The 25255-nt window shown below is 41.9% G+C and overlaps 1 protein-coding gene across 6 annotated transcripts in view; it reads left to right on the top strand.

Annotated features, from left to right (window-relative positions):
* zfhx3b (zinc finger homeobox 3b) overlaps positions 1-25255 on the top strand; it is a 435085-nt gene that overhangs the window by 301257 nt on the left and 108573 nt on the right. For all 6 annotated transcript variants that reach the window (XM_061964037.1, XM_061964041.1, XM_061964035.1 and 3 more), the window contains one exon: positions 17740-17971. In XM_061964037.1, coding sequence (XP_061820021.1) covers positions 17740-17971 — 232 coding nt within the window. The remainder of the gene's footprint in view (positions 1-17739; positions 17972-25255) is intronic.

The following is a 25255-nucleotide window of genomic DNA, read 5'->3' as shown; positions in this document are numbered from 1 at the left end:
TTCTTCTCCCTGACTAATTGTGTTTGGGTCATGTTGCTGCTCTGCATTTAATTCAAATTGACTGCATTAATCATTTCAAGTGTTGTTTGCCTGTGCCTTAATCTAACACCCTTTATTCTCAAACTCACAAAATCCTTTTATCACTACTGCTGTATTTTTCATTTACATGTACCAAACTTAAATCAGACAAAAAAATGCATTTAATTGGTCTGAAGCAGGAGTCTTCAACATTATCTAGGCCAAAGACCCGCAAACTGATATAGATGGAGCAGGGACCCAGACCTATATCTTGTATAAAGTTGTGTTTTTCACTAAACTGTTCATGAAGCTACCTTATTATTGTTATTGTTACATCGCCATGTGGCATCTAGAGCCGCTAATCGCTAGCTATTTTAAATGCTAACATGAATATAATAATTAAACCTGCAAAGTAGATTGAACAGGGTGACCAAGCCATTACAATTTCCAAAACACACTACAGTGTGTTGGATCAATATCATAGGGGACTTATGATGATTTGAATCTACTTGTAAAACACTTCCATTCTTCCATCCATTATTTACCGCTTTATCCCAGCTGCCCTTGGGCGGAAGGCAGAGTACACCCTGGACAAGTCGTCACCTCATCACAGCGCCAAAAAATTTCCTTGTGGTTTAAATAATAATTGAATTTGCGTTTGTGTAAATTGTGCATACATTTTGCCCCACAGTCACTCTTGCAACCCATTTTTTTTTGGTTAGTCTGTAAGATGTTTGTTGGTGGAGTCGTTGCCAGATTGCAAATCAAACCACGCCCCACTCGCCAAAAGTATCACAATGTATCACTACCATCACATGTTGGTGTTATTATGCGCATGACGAGATTAGATGAAAATATTTCTCTATCCTACTTTCTTTTGTGTCTCCTCAAACTCATCTGGTTTCATATAAGCTACTCCCCCTCTGACTGATAGCTTTACATAATGTCCAAATAAGTATATCCACCCTGCTGTGACATCACAACGTACTAGACCGCCAAACCCTGCAGGCAGAAGTATCCAAAACTGCTTGTAAGCTCACGCCAAAATGCTGAACCTTATGATTTGATGCTTTTACACAGTTTAACACGAGTATCCAATATTGTAACAACATTCATAAGTCAGAAAATATGAAAATCATCATAGGTAACCTTTAATGTGTATTTAAAGATGCACACACACACACACACATATATATATATATATATATATATATATATATATATATATATATATATATATATATATATATATATATATATATGTAAGTATGTATGTATATATATTTATGTATGTATGTATGTATGTATGTATGTATATATGTATGTATGTATGTGTATATATATATACACATACAATACTAATTTGATATGTATATCTAATTTGATATGTATATCAAATTAGTCACACTCTTGAGCTGTGAATAATCATGATTAATCACAGGTTATTACTTGCTTGCATATTTAAAATTTGCTTAAGAAAATACCCCAATATTTGGACACAAATGCAATTTTGCTGTCAGAATGTAATCAAGGCACATTTTAAACGTTTTACTGAACTGAAAGTCATTAATTTGCTTAAAACTTTATGACAGTAAGTATAGTAAGAATTAAGAGCACCTTTTGAATAATATAGCAAACAAAGTACAGATAGTAAACACATCCATAAACAACTTTACATAGTGCAGTATTTCCCCCACGCATTTACTTTTCCTTTAAAAAAGAAAAAGACATAGAATGATATTTGCATCTTTTAGATGCATTAGAAATAGGCTGAGTCAATTCAACATATTAAATAGATTGTATTTTACACCCCCTCAGTTATTTAAAATGGGTACAGTAGGGAGCAAGTTATGTATAAAGTGTCAGGCAGTTGAAGGAACTCTTATCCATTTACTTCAGGAATGTCAGAAAATAACATGTGTCTATTGTGAGAATTGTTTTGGTTGTCCATTCTAAGCCACCGTAGGTCACGTGAGGTGCTTCACCAGAGCCAAGTTAGCTGCTCATGTGTGTTGAGCTGAAGACGGCAGAGGGAGTCGTGTAATAAACAAGCTCAGCTTCCTAATGAACATGACATGATGGCACAGTTAAAGACTACACGCCTACAGTCACCAAAGTTTGGGGCCCCAGAACTGTTTCATTTGCCGTGTAGAGGCAGCGCTTATCACACTTGTAAGCCCAACCGGACCGCTTCATGCAGTTTGAAAGCCGCAGCCGAAGAAAAGAAACACACAGACAGACGTAGCAATAAATCGATAACTGCAAAGTTATTGAGTTCATTTTCATTTACCGGTCGATTGATTATCAGTGTAGTCCTGCAATTGTATAAAAAAATGTTGCCTTAGAACATCGCATTCAATGCTTTTTTATGCCATTTAAGGCCTTATTTTCTCAAAATTAATTTAATGCTGTGCTTTGCTTTAAGATACTATTTCAAATGTGGTGTGCGCCAATGGTGAGAAAGTTTTTCGCTGCAAAGCGGACAAATTACCTCAGTTTTATGTGTTTTAAAGCGAAATTGGCCGCCTCTCACCACACATTTTTGTACCGTGTAACAATAGGCACCGACTTCCGGGTTTATGTGTGGTCATGACAAATAGTGACATTAATTTTGATTCCATTATTATAACGCAACATTTTTTATTAATCACATGTGTTAGCGCGTTAGCGTTGACAGTCCCCTCAAAAAAGAAATACTATATACTGTATATATATATATATATATATATATATATATATATATATATATATATATATATATATATATATATATATATATATATGTATGTGTGGGAAAAAAAAATCACAAGACTATTTCATCTCTACAGGCCTGTTTCATGAGGGGGGTTCCCTCAATCATCAGGAGATTTTAATGGGAGCATTCACATACCATGGTTTATATAGGGCACAGAGTGGGTGGGTACAGGCTGGCGTAGGGGCGTGGTGATTGGCTCATGTGTTACCTAGGAGGTGTTTCCGTCTGTGGCGGCATGCTGTTACAATTTCGCTGCGCTTGTTGAGGGATGACAGGTCTGGACGGTAAATAATAAACAGTTTCTCTTTCAAGCATAGGTTGCATCTTTTATTACCACTATTGTAAGGTGTGCTGGATGCAAGAATTTGCCATGTTATTGAATATTCAACATTATTGTCTTTGAGGTCCCAAATGTGTTTGCTGAGTTCTGTGGTATTCCGCAGGTTTTGGTTCCTGAAAGAAGCCTTGTGATTGTTCCATCTGGTTTTGAACTCTCCCTCGGTTAATCCTACATATGTGTCGGATGTGTTAATGTCCTTGCGTGTTACCTTAGATTGGTAGACAACTGATGTTTGTAAGCACCCCCCGTTGAGAGGGCAATCAGGTTTATTTCGACAGTTGCAGCCTTTGTTGGTTTTGGAGTCGCTCTGTCCGGGGGCCGACGGCTCATTTGCAATTGTTTTGTTGTGGTTTGAGATAATTTGTCATATATTGTTCATACAGCTGTAGCTCAATTTAATGTTGTTCTTGTTGAATACTTTTCTTAGGGTGTTGTCTTTGGGAAAGTGTTTGTCAATCAGATTGAGGAATTTGTGTCCAATGTTAGTTGAGACGTTTTTGCTGTATGGGGGGTTGTACCAGATGATGTCGTTTCGTTTTCTGTTCTTTTTTGGTTGGTTTCCTGGCGTGGGTTCATAGGTGAGGGTGAAATTGTATCCGCTTTCATCAAGGGCTTTTTGGTACGGGGGTTTGCTTGGTCAAATTCAGCTTTGCTAGATGACAGCATCGATAGCCTTTTATTAATTCCGGTAGGTATTCTTTTCGTGGTGGTGGGTGGGTGGTTGCTGTCATGGTGCACGTATTGGAGTGTTGTGTTGGGTTTCGTGAATGGTTGGTAGCTGTTATTTCTCAGGTTGAAAGTGACGTCAAGGAAGTTGACGGTTTGCTTGTTGGCTTCAATCGTGATCCGTAGGCCGTTCTCTTTGAAAATTTGGCATATGCGCTTCTTGGTATTCTCGCTGCTCCTTGGCGAGGCGCGACACACTGCCAGTCCGTCATCACGGTAAATACCAAGGTTCAGATTGAGGCTAGCGAGCTGGGAGAGGAGGAAACTCCCAACGAGTTCACACGTTTCTGCTCCGTCAAAACTTCCCATAGTGACGTCAAATGTTGCATTGTTCTTTTTTTGCCATGGTGTACTGTTGTGGATGAGAATGGAGTTTTTTGCGTGGATGATGATGTTTCTTTCGTTGCCTGTGATTGAGTCGTAGTCTGAGGCGAAGTCTAGTGCTTGAGTCAGTAGGTCTTGCGTGATGGAAGGGTAAAATTCTTCGATATCAAAGGAGATAAAGTTGTGCTGTTGTTTGTCTTGGATGTTGTTGAACCATTTGATTACTGCTGCTGTATTTCTCCATTGGTTGAGTGGTGTTTTGTCCTTGATTTTTGTGTTGACTCTGTCCAGGATTATTTTGCTGATTTTTCCTATTTCAGATTTAGTTGGGTTTATTAGTCGGCATGTTGGGTTATTTGCGAAGTTGGGTTTGTGGTCCTTCAATGTGATGAAGGCTTCCTTGTTGGCTGTGGCGTCCACCCTGTCCTCAATGTCCAGTTCAGCCGCGATCCTTTTATTTTCCAGGTGGATGTTCTGTAAGGTGTTGGGTTGTGCTTTTTTGTATGATTTGGTGATGCTTCTGTCCAGTAAGGTGTGATGTTCTGGTATGTCCATTCTGTAGAAGTTTGTGGTTTTATCGGCAGCTATGATGAGGTTGTTTACTTTCTTGATGCGCTCCTTGTCATTTTTCAGCTTGGTGAGGAGTGGGTTGCGAATTGGCTTGAATTTGACTGATTGTATCATTTTGAGCATGTCGTTCTCAAAATCCTTTAGTTCCTCAACTGTGGGTGGGTTCTTGGTAGATTTGAATCCGTAAGTTTTCTTTTGCGTTCCTTTTGTTTCAGGGTGGAGGAAAAAATGTGCTTTCCACCGCATCCTTCTTAGGAAGTGTTCCGTCTTTTCTATGAGCCTTAGCTTGTAGTCATTCTGCGCGGGTATGGGAATGTTCTTCGTGGAGTAGTCGATGTTGAATTTTTCCATTTCTGATCGTCGTACAGTGCTCAACAAATGTCAATTTGGAGCGGAGTATATGTCTTAATAAGGTTATCCAAAAAATAGTGCTCGATACCGTAGTAGAGCGCAATATATGTATGTGTGGGAAAAAAAATCACAAGACTATTTCATCTCTACAGGCCTGTTTCATGAGGGGGGTTCCCTCAATCATCAGGAGATTTTAATGGGAGCATTCACATACCATGGTTTATATAGGGCACAGAGTGGGTGGGTACAGGCTGGCCATATATATATATATATATATATATATATATATATATATATATATATATATATATATATATATATATATATATAAAAAATATATATATATATATCTATATATATATATGGGCAGCGCGGTGGAACAGGGGTTAGTGCGTCTGCCTCACAATACGAAGGTCCTGAGTAGTCGTGAGTTCAATCCCGGCCTCGGGATCTTTCTGTGTGGAGTTTGCATGTCCTCCCCGTGACTGCGTGGGTTCCCTCCGGGTACTCCGGCTTCCTCCCACCTCCAAAGACATGCACCTGGGGATAGGTTGATTGGCAACACTAAATTGGCCCTAGTGTGTGAATGTGAGTGTGAATGTTGTCTGTCTATCTGTGTTGGCCCTGCGATGAGGTGGCGACTTGTCCAGGGTGTACGCCGCCTTCCGCCCGATTGTAGCTGAGATAGGCTTCAGCGCCCCCCGCGCCCCCGAAGGGAATAAGCGGTAGAAAATGGATGGATGGATGGATGGATGGATGGATGGATATCTATATATATATATATATATAATCAGATTAATCACACTCTAAACCTGTGATTAATCATGATTAATCACAGGTTATTATTTGCTTGCATACCGTAAATAAATTTTTCTGAAGAAAATACAAATTGTAATTTGGTAGTCAGAATTTTATACAGGAACGTTTTTTAAATGTTTTACTGAACTGCAGGTCATTGATTTGCTCAAAACTTGGTGAAAATGAGTATAGAAAAATTAACTGCAAATTTTGAAAGTCTTTGCAGTTTGCAATAATCTTGCAAACAAGGTACAGTTACTCACCGATAATATAGTAAATTCACTCATAAACAACGCAACATAGTGCACCATTTACTCTTCTTTAGCTTAAACAGTTGTTTAAACAAACAAGTTTGTTTACCTTTTTCAGATGACAATGCTGATCTGTTTTTTTTTTTGGTACTATGCGACCCTAGCTCCTTGTGATTACTTAAAGATGTCCAACGTTCTCCAGGAAGCAAAATGTATTCACATTCAGCCCTTAGTTGCATCTTTAAGCTCTTGTGTGTGTAGCACAGTTGTTTATCCTTGATATAATTGCGCCTCTCCAAGGTATTGTACGACAGATCAGCTGTGGTGGTATGAATGACATATTCTTGGAGGACTTGGTCTTCAAGGTTGTTAGATGTCCTGCATGTGGTGGCTGTCTGTTTGGCAAAGGCATACATTATGTTTAACTTAACTGTACTACTCTTGTTGACAACATTGACTCTGTAGACTTTGCCAGCGTAGCGTTCTCCTCTGCTTCTTGTCAATGTAGCTAAATGCTAGCTTGTAGCTATCGGCGGCGAGCAGAGCACCAGCTGACTGGCAGCAGCCGTCACTGCTCGCTGAGGACGGTGACCGCTACTTGCTTTCGCCTCAGAGTCTCCAAGACACAAAAAAGTCTCCAATATCACCGGGAAAAGTCACTAGTAGCTGCTAGTAGCTGTTTACAAAAGAAGTCGCCAAGAGGTTTGACAACACTATCGGCTCCATCCTCGAGTACGTGTTTTGCTTTAAGATGGTATTTTAAACTTGATATGTGCCGATGATAAAAACGTTTGTCGCTGCAATACCAACAAGTTACCTTAGTTTCGTCCAAAGTTCTGTTTTGAAGCGAAAAGGGCCGCCCCTCCTCGCAATCACCGACCGTGTAACAAATGCGCTCATCTTCCGGGTTAAGATAATTAAATGACTTGTATAGCGCTTTTCTACCTTCAAGGTACTCAAAGCGCTTTGACAGTATTTCCACATTCACCCATTCACACACACATTCACACACTGATGGCGGGAGCTGCCATGCAAGGCGCTAACCAGCAGCCATCAGGAGCAAGGGGTGAAGTGTCTTGCCCAAGGACACAACGGACGTGACTAGGATGGTAGAAGGTGGGGATTGAACTCCAGTAACCAGCAACACTCCGATTGCTGGCACGGCCACTCTACCAACTTTGCCACGCTGTCCCTTGTTACCTGGATGTGGTTAATCTTCATTTAGATTTGATAACGCGATACTTTACTTTTATTAATCACACGGGTTGACGTGTTAAAGTTGACAGCCCTAATATATATATATGTATATATATATATATATATATATATATATATATATATATATATATATATATATATATGTATATATATATATATATATATATATATATATATATATATATATATATATATATATAATTGTGTTCTTAAAAGTCTTAATTAATCAGATCAGTCATCCAAGTCCTGGTAATCAGCAAAGGTTCAAACACAAAGAGATGTGATTAGTTCTTGACACATTGCAACTACATATAAATCACAGATATTAAATTCTCGGGATGTAACGATATCAAAATCTCACGGTACGATATTATTGTGGCATATGTCCCCCCAAAAAAAACAAGACTTGGTAAACATTCCATAGTGTATAAAATGAAGTATCAGAAATGTTTAGGATAAACACACTTACTGTAATTGAAGACAAACATAATGCTCAAATGTTATAGTCATATTTATTACTATTTTAAGTGCAAAGAATTATGCAGAATCATCCACCGTTTCAAGCAAATATTTGACAATTTAAATTTTAATACGTTAAATACCTTAAAATTTGATATTTAGCTTCGCTGGCTTCAAATGTCTTTTACGGGTGAGGGTTTATCAAGTAGCTTCTCATATTTCGCGCGGGTGTGCAGAGTCCGTGCACACTTTTCCTCCACGGCAGTGCACCGTTTCCCGCTCTGTGTCGCCTTGGAAAACGCTCGAGACGAAGGTAGCACTTTAGTACGCAGACCTCCGCCAAGAGGTTATGTTTTCTCCCGGGTTTGTTTGTCTGTTAGCAACATAACTCAAAATGTTATGGAATGACTAATTAAATGTTAAGGGAAATGTCCATAACAAACAATGATCGAGTCCGATCACCATCTCCTTTTATCTGTACTGCGTTCCATGCCTTACAGTTCTGCGCTGCACAGAGGATTATGGGAGATAAATGGTAAACGGGTTATACTTGTATAGCGCTTTTCTACCTTCAAGGCACTCAAAGTGCGTTGACACTATTTCCACATTCACCCATTCACACACACATTCACACACTGATGGCAGGAGCTGCTATACAAGGCGCTAACCACGACCCATCAGGAGCAAGGGTGAAGTGTCTTGGACGTGACTAGGTTGGTAGAAGCTGGGTTGCTGGCACAGCCACTCTCCCATCCGCGCCACGCCGTCCCCCATGTAGATGTAGTTTATTTTTAGACTGGCCAATGCAAAAGTGCCAGAAAAAAAACACACTCACTAAGTTTTCTTGTCATGCCGTCAAACGTCACGGCATTATTGTGATGATTTTGAAACAATACCGTTACATCCCGAGTAAATTCAAAGATGGACTTACCGGTAACTACTATGTTTAAAGTCCTAGCTTATTGTGCCTACAGGCGAGCACAATCCAGGTCATTATCATTACAAACATTCTCCAAAACAGGAAGTGCCACACTTGCTAGCGGCACTAAATGTTATTCATGTTGAAATTATGTCTGCTGGCCCAACTTCATAGCCAGAAGAAAGGGAGTGGTGTTAAGTGTACAGTAATACTATCACTAGCAAATGGGTGCAATCATCTTGTTGTAAAGATATTGGACGAGTTAAAAGTGTTGGTACGTTTTCCATCCATCCATTTTCTACCGTTTGTCCCTTTCGGGGGTGCGGGGGGTGCTGGCAATGGATTGTATTGTGCACATTCCCACAAAACCTGCAGTGTATTTTGTTATTAAGAAACCCCTCCCAGTGTCTATATTTTGGAACAGTAATTATCTCTGCCACTATTCTGAAAGGAAGTTGTTTCAGAATTGCTGCAAATGAGTTGGGCATGTCCCGATTTGTCCCGTTCACCTTCCAGATGGTACCATGCCAACGGTCCTGTTGTCTACAATCATTGTTTGGGTGCCCCCGCTGTCTCCACCTTGCTCTTGCCCCCTGCAGGCAGACTCATTGTACTGCAATTTTGCCAGGCTCTTCCCAGCGTGGATTTCATAAAGCATCGGGAGGTTAAGCTTGTAATTAGCTACCTCGAGAGAAGGGCAACAGCTTGCTGATAATTTGCTTTCTCTTTTCACTTTATTCGAGGATTGACATCATTTCCTGTATGTTGTGGCGTGTTATAAAAGCAAAGCCTCGCTCATTATGAAGTGGAGAAATGCTTATGTATGGATCCAATTGCAAGTGCACATTATGTATGTATGTCCATGCTTATCCAAATGTTCCTAATGAGCGAGACCCTGGATGGCGGTGAGGGGCTCCTGTGGGCATAGGCTCAGGCTCGTTATCACCACACAGGGGCATTGATCTCAACACGGCGTGCATGTTTATCCTCCTCATGGCCTCTCAGAGACACTGACTTGCACATGAATTATGTGGACACATTGATCATGTGATTGAGAGCCATTGTTTTGAATCCAGGGTCATTATTGAAGGAGGGATTACCCAACTGGTGTTTTGTGTGTGCGTATGGACGGGTGTATTACTTACCTCCTTGTCACAGCACATACACACTCCTCTTAATTTACCTTACATATGCACCCACTACATTAATGTAAACACACAGACTCACCAATGTAAACAATCAGCATGACCCAAATGACTGCCTGTATTGATTTCCTTCCATCTGCAATTATGTTCCCATTGTTTACTTTCTAGCATCTTACTCATTCAAACAGAATTCAATAAATATTGCTTTATTTAACGTTGAAGTAAGTAAAAGTGGTGTGTGTGGGTGCACAAGTAGCTTCAAAACCCTTCCTGCCCTCCAATAATTTGTTTCAACGCATCCTTTCTGTGAACATATACAAACATTCATCTTTACTTCACTGCCTCGAGGTTCATTTTAGTTCCCTCCCAATTCCCAAAGATTCATTTGGGGCTTGTTTTAATTCACTGGCCGTGATGGAACATGCACACGCAAGAAGAGGAAGCGCTTTTATGAAAAACGACCATGATACGGTGGAGGGATGACAAGTGTTCAAGGGAGTAAAAGGAAGAGAAAAGACAAGAGTGTCGAATGAGATACATGAAGCTTTATGCAGCCACTTCAGCCCTGGAATACACACTCTCTTTACCGCCATAAGCTATCTTTGAGGCATGTTGCAGCTTGCTGGGACTAATTCAAAGCAGCCACCACACTTGGCACCCAGCAGGGCCTCTGCGGTTTTGAGTTGTTGTTCGTGCTGCTGGCAGACCTGGAATCCCGGGCCAAGCTCTGCTTTGCTTCGCTAAATAACCTGCCTTCATTCCAGGGGAATCCCGAAGTGTGGACTTGTGGGAAATGAGTCACATTGAGTACCAATGTGATAGCTGCGTGTCATATGTTTCACCCATAATGTTGTTTTTAATTATTTCAACATAACTCATATTCATTATAATCCTGATTTAGAACATTGGGCAATGTGGCATCAGGTGTGCCAACATTTTTTCTGAAGTACTTTTAGATGCACCAGGAAACTACATAAACCTCAAAGACATTTCTATTCCTAGAGTCAGACTTACCACAGCATTTTTTAAAAAGCCCAACAGGCAGATTTGATCCTTTCAGCGTGAATACATTTCAAGTGTGACTGCCACTTGGCTGAATTAGAATACAGATATGTGAGTGTTTTAGTGCATCTGTCAGTTGTATTCAGCCACCTTTAGAAAGAGGGTAAAGGACAATTGCACAGCAATAGCAAAGCAGAGCCTCTCTGGCTCTCTAACAGAGGACATTTGGCAGCTCCCTTACAATTGATTGCTATTTAGCGCAGAGATAGTCATCTGTTTTAATGCATTAATTTTGTATTAACAGCACTGCCAAATTTAATGGTAGAAATTAGACTATGAACTTAATGGCATGTGGTTTTGTGCACACGCACAAGTCTGTATGTGTGTGTGTGTGTGTGTACATATTGATGCTTGTTCTGTCTATACTTTTATGTGTGTTTGTTGTGTGCGCGTGCTGTATTATAAAGCTCCATCGGGAGCCATTCTCTGGAATTACCGTCTCTCCGTCTCTCATCCACCCTTCCAGTAATACCCACCTCCTTCTTGTGATAGTCGAACACGCTCAGCAACCCCACGGTTTTGTGTTAAAGGTGCACTTTTACTTGCACATTTAAGTGGATGGAAATGCAGATGTATGCGGTACTCCAGGTGGGTGGTGGAACTGAAACAAGCGTGTGATGCCCACTCAAAGGGCAAGGTGCACTGTGGAGATGTGAGAGGGAGGCTGGGGTGATGCCCACACTGCCCCACCTTCCCTCTTTTACCTGAAAAAGCAGAGCAACTGCCTTAACCTCCATAGAAAGAAAGAAGGTGCTCTATCGTAAGAAAGCTCTGACAAACTGTCCTAGTCTTTTTAAACTTTTGAACAGTATAAACTAAAGCGCTAAAGAGCACCTCACGAGAGCAAGAAAATATTCTACCATGTAAAGGTAATTAATCCCCTCGAACCTGCCTTTGATTTTAGAGGACATATTATGTTACGTAACCTGCTGAGCTGTGGTACATAGAATGACTAGGACTACCTAACCTTTTCTGAGAAGGTTATTTTCAGAGCTCTATAGGCTGCCATTCTAAAACACTCTTTGTCAAACTTCCAAGAAATGTTATCCTACTTCTGATTTGTGCGGTTTTAACATTTCTAGATCCGATGGGGTAATGCGTCTGATTCCTAGTCATCCGGCATCACAACCTCACTAATTATTATTGAATGTTTGTTTGTAATAATATCAGACACTGTTATTATATTATTCTATCCGCATTGGCCAAATAATTCTGACATGTTCATACTTTTAATATAATGCATTAGCAGTGAGGGAAGAGTGGATCGTGAGATCGACAGGCGGATCGGTGCGGCGTCTTCAGTAATGCGGACGCTGTATCGATCCGTTGTGGTGAAGAAGGAGCTGAGCCGGAAGGCAAAGCTCTCAATTTACCGGTCGATCTACGTTCCCATCCTCACCTATGGTCATGAGCTTTGGGTTATGACCGAAAGGACAAGATCACGGGTACACGCGGCCGAAATGAGTTTCCTCCGCCGGGTGGCGGGGCTCTCCCTTAGAGATAGGGTGAGAAGCTCTGCCATCCGGGGGGAGCTCAAAGTAAAGCCGCTGCTCCTTCACATCGAGAGGAGCCAGATGAGGTGGTTCGGGCATCTGGTTAGGATGCCACCCGAACGCCTCCCTAGGGAGGTGTTTAGGGCACGTCCGACCGGTAGGAGGCCGCGGGGAAGACCCAGGACACGTTGGGAAGACTATGTCTCCCGGCTGGCCTGGGAACGCCTCGGGGTCCCACAGGAAGAGCTGGACGAAGTGGCTGGGGAGAGGGAAGTCTGGGCTTCCCTGCTTAGGCTGCTGCCCCCGCGACCCGACCTCGGATAAGCGGAAGAAGATGGATGGATGGATGGATGGCATTAGCAGTAGCACTTTCCTTATTATAGGAACCTAGTTATACTATAAACTTATCTTACATTGTGCATATCATTTGATTGATGGCAGGGCGGATCAGGCTACTAATTATTATATTAACATACACAATACATTTTACCATACCAATGACCAGTGCCACTGCCCCCCACCCACTATGCTCCAGAGAACCTCTTCTGTTGGGGCCGCCATGGAGTGATTGGAAAGCCCGGAGCCATGCAGAACAACTCCTTCCAGCCTAACATGACTTTTTCATTAAGCTGGTAAATTCCTGCACTCCAGTTGGAGGTGATTTATCAACTAGGGGCCTTATTGCAGATTCATACGAAACAGACACTGGCTCTGTCTGTCTTGTGCATTATGTGAGTGTGCACATGTGAATGAGAGCTGTGGGTAGTGGGTTGGTGTCAGGGGATTCATTTAACTGTGTCCAAACTATATTTGCACATTTTCCAAAGGAGAATCATTTTTGGGGAGTTTGATCATTTTTTTCATGTTGCCTTAGTAGTTGCAGGTTCTAGACTAGCGAGCATGCGGGGCCCATCTCACTGATCATCCTCCCTGACTCCCAAGCTGCCCCCGGCTGCCTGGGGTCACAGCCAAGGCAGAGGTGGTGCAAGTGCTGCTTTACAGGTATAAGCGTTTGATGTTGTAGACGAAGCTACAGGCACTGGAGCAGGCCATTTTTAACTCTGCTAAGACCATAGTCCTGGCCAGTCAGACTATAGTGAATTATAGCTGATGCTGGAGCAGGCAGTCTCAGGTTTACTCCTATATAAACCCTGGGCTTTTTTATGGGAAACTATAAAACTCCCAGGATTTTTCCCCTACCTCTTGAGACTAGCTTTGAAGTTCTAGTCAGGTGCTGTCATTTTTTTTCAACTTGACTTTTACATAGATTTTTGGACCTGTGAGTCATTTGCAGAAGAGAGTTGTTTTAATTTAAGACATCTGTTTGGACTAAGAGCAGTTTGCATGATGGATTTGGTGTTATCTATAACCAAATCTGTCTACCTCACTTCCAATTCAGTATTTGTGTTTGGAGGTAAAGCAGCAGGGCCTCCACCTAAGGGGGGGTTCCTCATAATATCTAGCAACACCTATTCATGACATCATGGATAGCTGCGAACGAGGAGAGAAAAGAGGGCACGCAGAGACAGAGACACTTTTACAATCACCTAATAAGTCTATTACAATGCACTGTGGGGCTCACAAAAAAGACCGGTAAAAAAAAGTGTTTCTTTTTCCTGGAAGCAGTGTGTTAATACATATTTTAGGTGTTCAACAGACAAACATGAAACACAAGACAATGAGCTACAATAGCCTGGAACTCCCCGTAGCAATTTTAAAATATTACCAGAAAGAAACAAACAGTAGGGGATGGAAAAGTCTCTTAGGGAGGATTAACATTATTAATATGTGTTTCCCCTTTATCCTCATTCAGATTATAGTCATTTCATCTGAATGGAATGTGCTTAAGTGGCTAGTTTGTTGCAGGACATGCTGGTCAGTTTCTTCTTGACTTCTTGTATACGTTCAAACCTATTTTTATGCAGGATCAGACTCGCTGCAAAAAAATGCATATTGCAACAAGTTTGTTCATGAAGCAGATGTCTTATTATGATAATATATCACCTACATGAAAAAGGGAACACCATAAAAAAGACTCTAAACACAAGTCACCAAAACATTTTAATTTATTTTAACCAGCCCCTTAAAGGGGAAATTGTTTTGGATATTTGCCTATCATTCACAATCCTCATGAGACACAAGAAGGCAAAAGTTTTTTAAAAATGTTTTCGCATTCTAACATATAGAAATTGGCTCGTTCTTGGTGGATAGCAATGCAGCTAATGGGAACAATCAATTCTACCTCTAAATCACTATCAAAATGCATTCAAAAACTGTCAACATAACTTCATTTACGTTCCGCAACCTGTATAATAACCAAGCTGTAGTGTCAGTTATTGTGAGAGCAAACACGGAGGAACTATTTTTCTAACGTACTAACACATCGACGTGCTACGGTATTAGCCGTAAAAGCTAACTACGGGAAGAGATAAGCTAGCTTCTATGTCAGCACAAAATGCGTTTAAGTTTGTAATGCACAACACTGTGATAGAACACTTTGTACTGATTGAAAAACATGAACAATCATATTACAGCATCTGTGAAGTTTTAGCCCACATTTCATGTTTTGTTTGTACACATCTAGCTTGACAGCACGATGATGTGCTGCATGTATCATGATCTATAGTGACTTACTCGATGGACAGTTGTCCGTTGGGTCCAGCTTGCTGGGGATGTGTCCAGTTGATTTGGGTAAACATAAATTCATTTGGCATAGGTTGGCTCAAAGTCCCAGATTTGCAGCGTGACCATGTTGCACTCTTTCGGCTTCCGTCTGCTCTAACGTTTCAGCCTCTTCTTCGTGCTTGCTTCTCGAAGCAGCAGTTCATCCTCCATATATTTAGTTTCAAAAAGATAAGGTTGTGAATCCTCATGTGTCCAAAAGTAGTCGTCTTCGTTGTCTACCATGATAATAAAACACACTTGCGTTTCACTTCCAGAGTAGGAACATTTTTGTTGCAGGAAGTCGGAAGTGCGCTGGTATGGAAACGGAAATAATTGTGCAGAATAATTAGTTCCGGCTGTGCATAAAATAACCAAAATACGGTAAATATTGTCCATATACCATATTGTTATGATTGTGTCTGTTATTACATTATATATAGTTTTTCAGCGTGTATATAAAATGGAGGGTTTTGATGTTGTGTTAGAGGGCTTTGAAGGCTACAACGGTGATTCCCATTAGTCGCATCTTGCAAGCGTTTTTTAATCATCATTAAAATCTAAAAAAAAAAATAAGACGTGTGTTCTCTCATAATAAAAAGTGCAGTTCAGTCAATCAGCAGCTATAAAATTATAAAACGTCATTGCTGAATAGATAATATGTCTATTTTTTTTCTGACAGTCGCACACGGACGGAATATTCTCTATCTCAATCGTCTGTCTTTGCAGCGCGTTTGCCTCCTTTCTCACAGCCATTTTTGCCTAACTGTGCCAGTTTGCGCGCATATTTCAAATGTGCTAAATATACATGCAAAAGAGCGGCCGCAGAGTAGTTTAGTCTTCATAAATCATTTGCATCTCCTCTTCCCTTTCTCGTGGGCATTCTGATAATCAGCATATATTCTGCATATACACACTCTAAGGATCTCCATGAAGAATTGCTTTTACAAAGATAATATGTTTTAACACTATGGTTGTGAATGTGGTTGTAGTTTGAGATGATGAACAATGGCACTGCATCACACTGAGAGGTTATTCCATCGTTCTGAGCCTCTTTTTTCTTACCTAAATATGTAAATGAAATATCTGAATCACTTTTCACAACTGCAGACTGCGGCCACAATAATTGTTTATTCAAAATGAGCAGTTTTATCTTTGAATATGCAGAATTTTTAATCCAGCTCTTTTGCAGCTGTGCATATTAATGCACAGTGTGTTGCACAGTGTGTTGAAGTATCACAAACTGCAATATATTTAGTCCTCTCAGATCTGAATAAATGCAAGTGAAAAGTATTGGAAAACTAACAGACATGAAAATAGGCAGCACGGTGGAAGAGGGGTTAGTGCATGTGCCTCACAATACGAAGTCCTGAGTAGTCCTGGGTTCAATCCCGGGCTCGGGATCTTTCTGTGTGGAGTTTGCATGTTCTCCCGTGACTGCGTGGGTTCCCTCCGGGTGCTCCCACTTCCTCCCACCTCCAAAGACATGCACCTGGGGATAGGTTGATTGGCAACACTAAATTGGCCTTAGTGTGTGAATGTGAGTGTGAATGTTGTCTGTCTATCGTGTTGGCCCTGTGATGAGGTGGCGACTTGTCCAGGGTGTACCCGGCCTTCCGCCCGAATGCAGCTGAGATAGGCTCCAGCACCCCCCGCGACCCCAAAAGGGACAGGCGGTAGAAAATGGATGGATGGATGGAAAACGAACAGAAATGTGTGTGCCGATTGACATCGATTGCAGCCACACCAAATTCCCCCGCTGGACTCCAGAGTGTGGTGTTGGGGTGTCATGTGACGTGAGCCAAATGGCCATACGGAGTTAGGGACTGTTAAGAAGCAGACAGTGTGATACTTTAGGATAATGGTCAATAAGTCCCTTGCTCACACTAGGTCCAGTCTTGCTTCATTGATTGAGCCATGCAGGAGGTAATTAGACTTGCTGCTGTGGTGTGACAAGATTTTGTGACGGTATGGCGTCACCTGAGGACATAGTTTGGTACCAAGGGCTAAAGGCTTCGCACGGGGGCAGTTGTTAACCCACGCAGGAAGTGGGGTTGACAGGTCAATACAGAGGCTGATTTACTGTCCTCTTAAGGTTGTCCTCATTTTGCGGAATTTTCCGGTCACCCTCCTGCCTCTCCGGGCCAGCGTGCCTCTCTCGATGATAAAGCTGGGATTTAACTCGCCTTGATCAATATTTAGTATCCCATGCGTGAAACAGGCAGATGTTTGGAGTTTCCTTTTCAAAGGCGGGAGGCTTGTGTTGAGTGAAGGGAATCAATGCTCCTTTCCGTCTGCGCCGCTATGGAGCTCGCAGCCTCAGAAGTGGTTGATGCCATCGCTGTCCGCCTTGAAGGTTTGTGCGCCCCCACCCCACCGCCACACCACCCTCCGCCCCCCCTCAGGCCTCTCCTGTCCTGTTAGCGTTGATACAGACACTCACTGCAGACAGAGTGTGCAGTCCAAACAATTGTCCTGATGTGGAAGAGGTCTGGATGTTAAACAACAGGGCTGTGATTGGGAATTGATTTGTTCATTTGCCAACCGTGTGAGCGAAAGTGCCATCCACAAGAACCGCTTTCTCTCTCTTCCCTCATCCTTGCCTCGCGCTTCATTTCTCTCTTGCTCTTTCTCCGTTCCCTCCCACAGCACCTTCAGCAGCACGAAAACGCGGTGGAGGGTGATGCCTGCTACTACCACTGTGTGCTGTGCAACTACTCCACCAAGGCCAAGCTCAACCTGATCCAGCATGTGCGCTCCATGAAGCATCAGCGCAGCGAGAGCCTAAGGAAGCTGCAGCGCTTGCAAAAGGGCCTGCCGGAGGACGACGAGGACCTCAGCTCCATCTTCACCATCCGCAAATGTCCCTCGTCAGATACAGGTCAGAACTCTTGTAATTTAGCCTGTGCTCATCTCTTTTTTTTTTACATGCACTAAAGTTTTACATCAGCTAACCCCAACACAAACAGTAAAAATGAACAATTACACATCATTTTCCCCTCGCCTTTGCAACTATTACAGCTTCTACTCTGGTGGGAATATTATTCTGCGAGAAATGTGCATTTGTGCAGTCAAAAGTCACTGATGTTGGAGCTGAGAGAGGACCAGCTGCCTCTCAAGTTCATCTTAAAGATGGGGTTGAGATCAGGGTTCTTAAGTTATCTTACATGAGACTCATCCAAGTGTGCCTATATGAACACTTGAACTGAAATGTAACTCCAACAAAAGTTTTCTGTTCCAAAAGATTCAAGAAATAAGTGTCCATATATTCTGTATCTCAATATCCTGACGGTAAAAGCATTGGAATTAGAGAGGTCTCTGAAACTGAGAACGATCTAATGTTAGAGAAGGGAGGGGGTGTAACAGCAAAAAGCTGCTGCAGCAGCCACAAGAAGAAGACCAAAAGTAGACACAACACACTAGCAAAGCCAAAACAAAGTGCCAAGACTGCTCGTTTATTATGGACTGATTAGGATGAGCGAGCTGTGGTCAATTAACACACTTTCTTAGCCGGGATTTGGTTTTCTAATCACTTTAACTCGGGTGCCCTCACAAAGGGGTCCTATTGTGCGACCTTGCAAGAGGGAACCATTACGTCCCTCACACAAATATTCACTGACTCTGTTATGGAGGAGGGAAAAAAATGCCAGCTTGTGAAGACGCTTTGTTCCATAGAGGCAGGGATAATGAAGCCAGCGGCCGGGAAATTGCGCAAAAGGCAGCCATAGATCTGAAGCAAATCATTAGAGAACATATTTTGCAGAGCAATTAGGGACAATTAAGCTTTCTGCTCACTGCACTCCAAATATGTTAATGACTACAGTACAGTGGACAAGCCAACATGTAAAGGCAGGAGGAAAGGCTATTTGGACTAAAAGGTTTGGGAATTACCTTATTTCTATCTTGTTAGCAGCACAGTTTGCACTTACATGCTTTTTTTTTCTGAGCAAATGCGTATTTCACATTTTGTATTTCTTCTCCTTATTCAATGTTTGATGGGCTTGATGCCCATTTTTAAACCTGTGTGAAGGACAGAAGCCTTCGTTAGATTTAATAGGGCTCGCCGGTGTGGCTATATGTGAACAGTAAAACACACACATCCAACTGCCTGCAGGTCTCTTATGTCATCTCTTCTTCAGTTCCCTTCATCGCAGGCCTGAGAGCAACTCTACTGCAAAGACCCAACATGACAAATACAATAATTTGGCACCTTTTAGTACAACCTCAAAGCTGCAGTTTACATCAAGCAGTACTGCTAAAGCACCATACTTTATTAAACCACTTTTTGCACCATTGTGGAAGTAGAAACAGTGCAGTCTGACTGATTAGATATGTTTAAATGAACACAAATATTCAGAATAAAAGCCCGATCAAATTAAAAATGCTTCATATAAACACGTCAATCTTAAGATTCTGATCCGATATGGTCCATTTGGAAATAAATGTAATCCCGAACGAGACGGGTGGTTTATGGCGATCATTATTCTGGCTTCCATGTACGGATCCTGTCTTTGTGAATGGGGTAAAATCACCTTTGCTGTTAGTATGTGCTACGTCAGCGTGACGCATTTTCGCCTTTCAGACAGTCGGATGTTTGCACCCAGCAGCTAGCATGGTGTGCGCAAAGCAGAATTGGTCTGTTGCAGGCACAACTTTATTGGTAAAAACATTGAGAACTAGGGATTGTTGAACGCCCTGATGGTTGAAAAGCGAGTTTACCAAAAACTGCAAGAAGACGGAATTCACCGAACCATCGACCGCGTTAAAAACCGCTGGTAAAGTTTGATGGCTTCCTATTGCTAAACTAACAGACAAAACAGTAAACGTGGTTCTGGTTTGATGGATGACTTTATCGGACATCGACCGATGTCGAACCTTTCTTGCAATGGCGTGAATATTGAGGAGGAAAATGTGAACACGTTCAAGGAAAACAACAACAACAGGAAGGTAGCACAATCACTGGTAAGCTGACATACATAAACGTATGTTGTGTAAACAGACACGGCGGCAGAGAAGAGGAAAATCAAACGTGTGGAGTACAAAGGGCGAATGAACTGAGCATGGGCGGTTAAATTGGCGTTTGTTTACAACAAAGGCGAAGGGGAATAGTTTTTTCTACTATTAAAAAAAAAGACAACTCAAGCCATGCGCGTGCCCCGATAGTTTATTTGTCATGATTCTTTGGTTTGGATCATGTTTTATGTTATTGTCTGTTTAAAGACTCCATAGTTCCTGGTTGCACTTCCTTGTTTGTTTGTTACCTTGACAACCATTAGTGTCACCTGTTTTACGTCTTGGACTCATGCACCTGTTGCTAATTATGTTCACCTGTCTCTGATTAGTGTTTGGCCGCTCACCTGCTACCCGAGCACTAATCAGAGGCATTATTTAAGTTTGCCTTTGACAGTCAGTCGGCCTGGCGTCATTGTTTGCTACATGCAACCTGTCTACGTGAGTTTTGCCTTGTATCTAGTTTATGCTAAGTGTTTGATTCATGCCATGCTATGTAAGTCTTGTTTGTTTCATGCCACAGTTACCTGAGTATTGTTTGTCCCTAGTCCATGCTAAGAAGTAGCATTAGCTCCAAGTGCGATCAACACGTTGTGCCTTCGCCTTGTGTTCCATTTTGTTGGTACTACTTTGGTAGTTTGAGAAATAAATCATGTTTTTACCTACACGCCATGTCCGGAGTGGTTCATCTGCATTCCTGGGAGAACGACCCCGCAGCAAGCTGCGAACCCCCCCCCCCCCCCATCGTGACATTATTCTATTTAAAAACTACAAAAGTCATGATTGGGTTAATTTATTTAGTGTCCATGTAAAAGTGGATTTGGAATTCCCAACAACTAAGTTTTATATTAGATTAAAGAAATTGTGCGTATGTAAACATAGCTCTTGACACATCATGTCACTTTAGTGCAACAACAGTTATGGAATGAGACAATCACAAAATACCTTTAGAACCCAAATAGCACTTAGTATATTGGCTTTGGTTTAAAATACAGTAACTTGGATTATGCTGGGATGGGTGTTCATGTCATCATGGTGTACTGTACTTTGCTGCAATCATATACTTTATTAATTCATCACTGGGTCGTATATTATTTTTGAAGCCAACCTAGCTTTAGTCAACCACACATGAAAACACCTCACTTCAATGCTGCCATTAAAGTAGAAATAAGTAGTTAAAACTAATGTTGTCTTAAAATGACTGCATTATACATGACCTTTACACTGGCCACTTGCCCTGAGAGCAAAAGGGAGTTTCTCCATTGCAGTCATGGGATTTAAATGTGTGCCTTGTAGGTTTGAAGTATGTTTAATTGTGTTCCGATGGTAAGACCCACCCACAGTAAGACCTCCTCCAGTAAATAATCTCTGCAGTGGTCTGTACTTCTGATGAAAAAAACATGTCTCTGGCTCCAAGCTTATTAATAGTATGAACTCATAAATCGACTTTTGTGACAGCTTCTACCACAATGTAGACTGAAAGAGCTGCACAATGATAATCATGTTCTGTTTGCTCCACACTGGCAAGACCAGGATTTATGTGGCAATAGTTGCAAACTCAAAAAACGACGGCAGCAAATTGTAAGCCTCTAACTGTAGTGAAAACAGAGGTGGTTTAAATGTCCGTCCCTGTAAACTTTCATCCCACTTGGCAAGTTTCTGCAGTGAAATGTCGCCTATAAACTCCCCCAGACTTCATCGTAGCTCCGCCCCCTCTTTTATTCCCTCTTAGTGAAATATTTAATTTCCTCTCCATTAAGACTTCTGTGACACATGGCTCTCTTTTGTGGTAGAAGCACAGTTGTGAAAGTGGTGAAACACGGCCCGCCTTGTTAAAACAAAGTTGCCCCTGGATTTGTGGGTCACCTAGACAGTAATTCCCTGGCCTGCTGCTGTTTTGTGATTCTGTGAGTACAGTAGTTGCTTCTTGCTTTACCCTCCCAAAAAACATGAAAAGAAACTACACAGTAGAACTACCAATACTTTAGTTAAATAGTCAACTGATCCCTTTTTATGACATTTCCATGAATGAAGGAGTACATGAGATGGGCCTGTGTGCAGTCCTTGTGTGTGTGTTTTTTTTACATTCTACCACTTTGAATATTAATGCTCCCAATGAAAGTGCAGCAAATACAGACCCCGGGGATTTAGTGCCACATATCCCCTCCAAGCTAGATGTCTGAGGAGAGCAAATGCAGCAGAAATGAGCTTCTTTCCAATTAGACTTACACAGGAATAAAGGCCTGCATTGTTTTAACTCTTACTCATACTGACAATGTTCTGCTGAGGCAAGTGGCTCGGCGGCCACGCCTCCATTTGTCTTCTTTAACCCCTTATCTAGGGGCGAAACAAAGGAGGCCTCAGTGGGAGCTCAGCCACACAGCTGCCCTTTGTGCAGGGACGCCTGACTAAAAGCCAGTTTTGACTACAACCAGCACACACACTACGCCAGAATGGGCCATTAGCAGAAATACACATAGTGTTCAATTAATTAGGCACACACAGAGTAATAATAATATGCCTCTTGAGTTGTGTACATCCTAATTCATATACAGTACATCAGTCATTTACATGGTAAACAATGCACAAATTAAATGCTGAGAGTTTAAAGAAACACGAGACCGTGTTTCCTATAGAGGGATGTTTAAATTAAACATGCAGCAGACACAACATAAGGTACACCTGCACTATCAAATGAGCTACAATACCAGAGCTGATTTACAAATATATTAGTGTTCACCTTTTATTAAACATTGCCATGTGGGTATTGTGGTTGTTCTTTACACCAATGTAAAACTGCACTGTGTCATACTGAGAACTGGTTCTCCAGGAGGATCCCATGCAAGGCAGTTACATTAACAAAATGCATCCTTTTAAATAAATAAATAAATGGGTTGTACTTGTATAGCACTTTTCTACCTTCAAGGTACTCAAAGCGCTTTGACACTACTTCCACATTTACCCATTCACACACACATTCACACACTGATGGAGGGAGCTGCCATGCAAGGCGCTAACCAGCACCCATCAGGAGCAAGGGTGAAGTGTCTTGCTCAGGACACAACGGACATGACGAGGTTGGTACTAGGTGGGGATTGAACCAGGGACCCTTGGGCCGCGCACGGCCATTCTTCCACTGCGCCACGCCGTCCCTTAAGGCAGTTATTGTATTGTTTTTTATAGTTTTAAATTGTGTGACTGTGCCTAATGAAGTGATCATTGAGTGAAGTTGGTATTAAAATATGTAGCCTGTTCGTAAAGCAAGGGGAGTTGTGTGGGAGCTATGGCAAGCCTTAACCCTGTTTTGTATGAATGATCACCAGAGCATACAACTCATAGAAATGTTGACTTCCCTATTTTTTAATCAACTTTAGTTTAGGTTTTTTTTTTCTCACTACGAACCAAATTAGACAATTCAATTAAAAAGGTACAAGTGAAGTGGCTTTGATGGATGCATTGCTGTAAGGTATATTTTCTCTGTTTTAGAGAAGGATAACTTTTAATAGGGCAAAATAAAAAATGTTTACAGTGGTAATGTACAGATACAGATGTAGTGTGTGTTCATATACTGCATGTGTGCGTGGAGGAAGCGAAGATGGAGAACAAACGTGGCTGACAGTGGTTTAGCTCCTGCTGTAAATCTGCCACAGTCACAGATGGCAGGCTCTTGATCTCTGGGCTGTGACGGCTTGAGGAAATCCCTGCCTCTGTGCACCGAGGAGGCTGTGGAGGAGAGGGCTGGAGTTGGGCTGCCTGGACAGCCGAAAGTCATTGTTAGCAAAGTGTGTAGACACAGAGGCCTGGGGTCTTCAAGGGCAAAGACTGGCTTGGAGAGGGCTTATTATACTGTGACCTGCAGTTGTTTCATGCAGCACAGCGGCAGAGCTTGTAAGTGGAGCCTAAACCTCCTGTTTAGATCAGTGTTACTTTTAATGACCAGTTTGAGAAAGTGGGCAGTGGAGCCATGTGCATTATTAAATGGAAATGAGACGAAAGGAGGCATACAAATGACTGCATAATAGTGGTATCCAAAATGAGATCCATTACTTGTTTCGCTAAAAGGGGTGCACTTCCAGGGTCACACACCTAATAGCGAGGCTTGTCCTGACAACAGGCGCATTTCTCTTTTCTCCCCCCTTTGTCTCATGCATAATTCTTGAGACATTCAAAAAGCTGCAAACTGGGCAGCGACATGAAATAAATGCACTAATCAAGCAAATGCAGGAAAGTCACTAGCTGCTCACATGCTTTCAGTCGCGACACACAAGATATTTGTGTATGCATCCTTCGTGTCGTTCCCTCACACAACATGCCAGGCTACTCTGCTGCTATCATATTTTAGCTGTCAAGTAGCTGCCTTTAGCAGCAACAGCCAGGTAATGTCAAAGTAGTGCCAAGCCACGCTCTGATGGCGTGCAAGGGTTCATAGCTAAGCCTTTTCCCCCCAGAGATGAGAGTGAAACAGACGGTAGCCATTTCTGGAATGTCCTCCTTAATTCATGCATGTTAAAGTGCAAAGCAAACCTTTACAGAAACAGGATATTGTAGCCCCTAAGCATCAGACCCCTTCTCCATGCCACATTATGGCCAATCTGAAGGTAAGTTGTATCGTCAGATAGTGGTGCAATGCGCTTTTAATAAAGGCGGGTTATTGCCCTGGTGATGCAGAGTGGATATGAGGATGAAGACTGTGCGGGCCGGGATGAATCGGGTGCCCAGAGGGCCCTGCAGCTCAGTCAGACCTCCGTCAGCCGCCTGCCTCCTAATCCCTGTCCGAAGGGCATCTAGGCAGCATAGGAAATTGTTTGCTGTCCACGGAACGTGCCAGGAAATTCATAAATATCTTTTTACTTTTCATTTTGAAAATATTACAAAAGGTCAGACATTTATTAACAACCCAAATGATGGTTTTAAAGACTTATCCATCTGCGTTTGCATGACCTTCCTGCTCCACCTCATGCAAGCAAGTCTTCTCTTCCCCAAACCAACTACAAAGAATCAGATCCTGGAATAGCAAAGTATTCAGAAAGGAACGATACTATTCTGTGAAAGGCACTAAATGAATTATTATTGTGTTCTTGTGACTGCTTTAAAAGTGGATACTCTTATTTTAATGGGAAAAAATAGGTTTTGATAAAAGTGTTCCTGTTTATCC

Source organism: Nerophis lumbriciformis, linkage group LG06, assembly GCF_033978685.3.
Source record: "Nerophis lumbriciformis linkage group LG06, RoL_Nlum_v2.1, whole genome shotgun sequence".
NCBI lineage: Eukaryota > Metazoa > Chordata > Actinopteri > Syngnathiformes > Syngnathidae > Nerophis > Nerophis lumbriciformis.
This window is presented reverse-complemented; position numbering and strand designations above follow the sequence as displayed.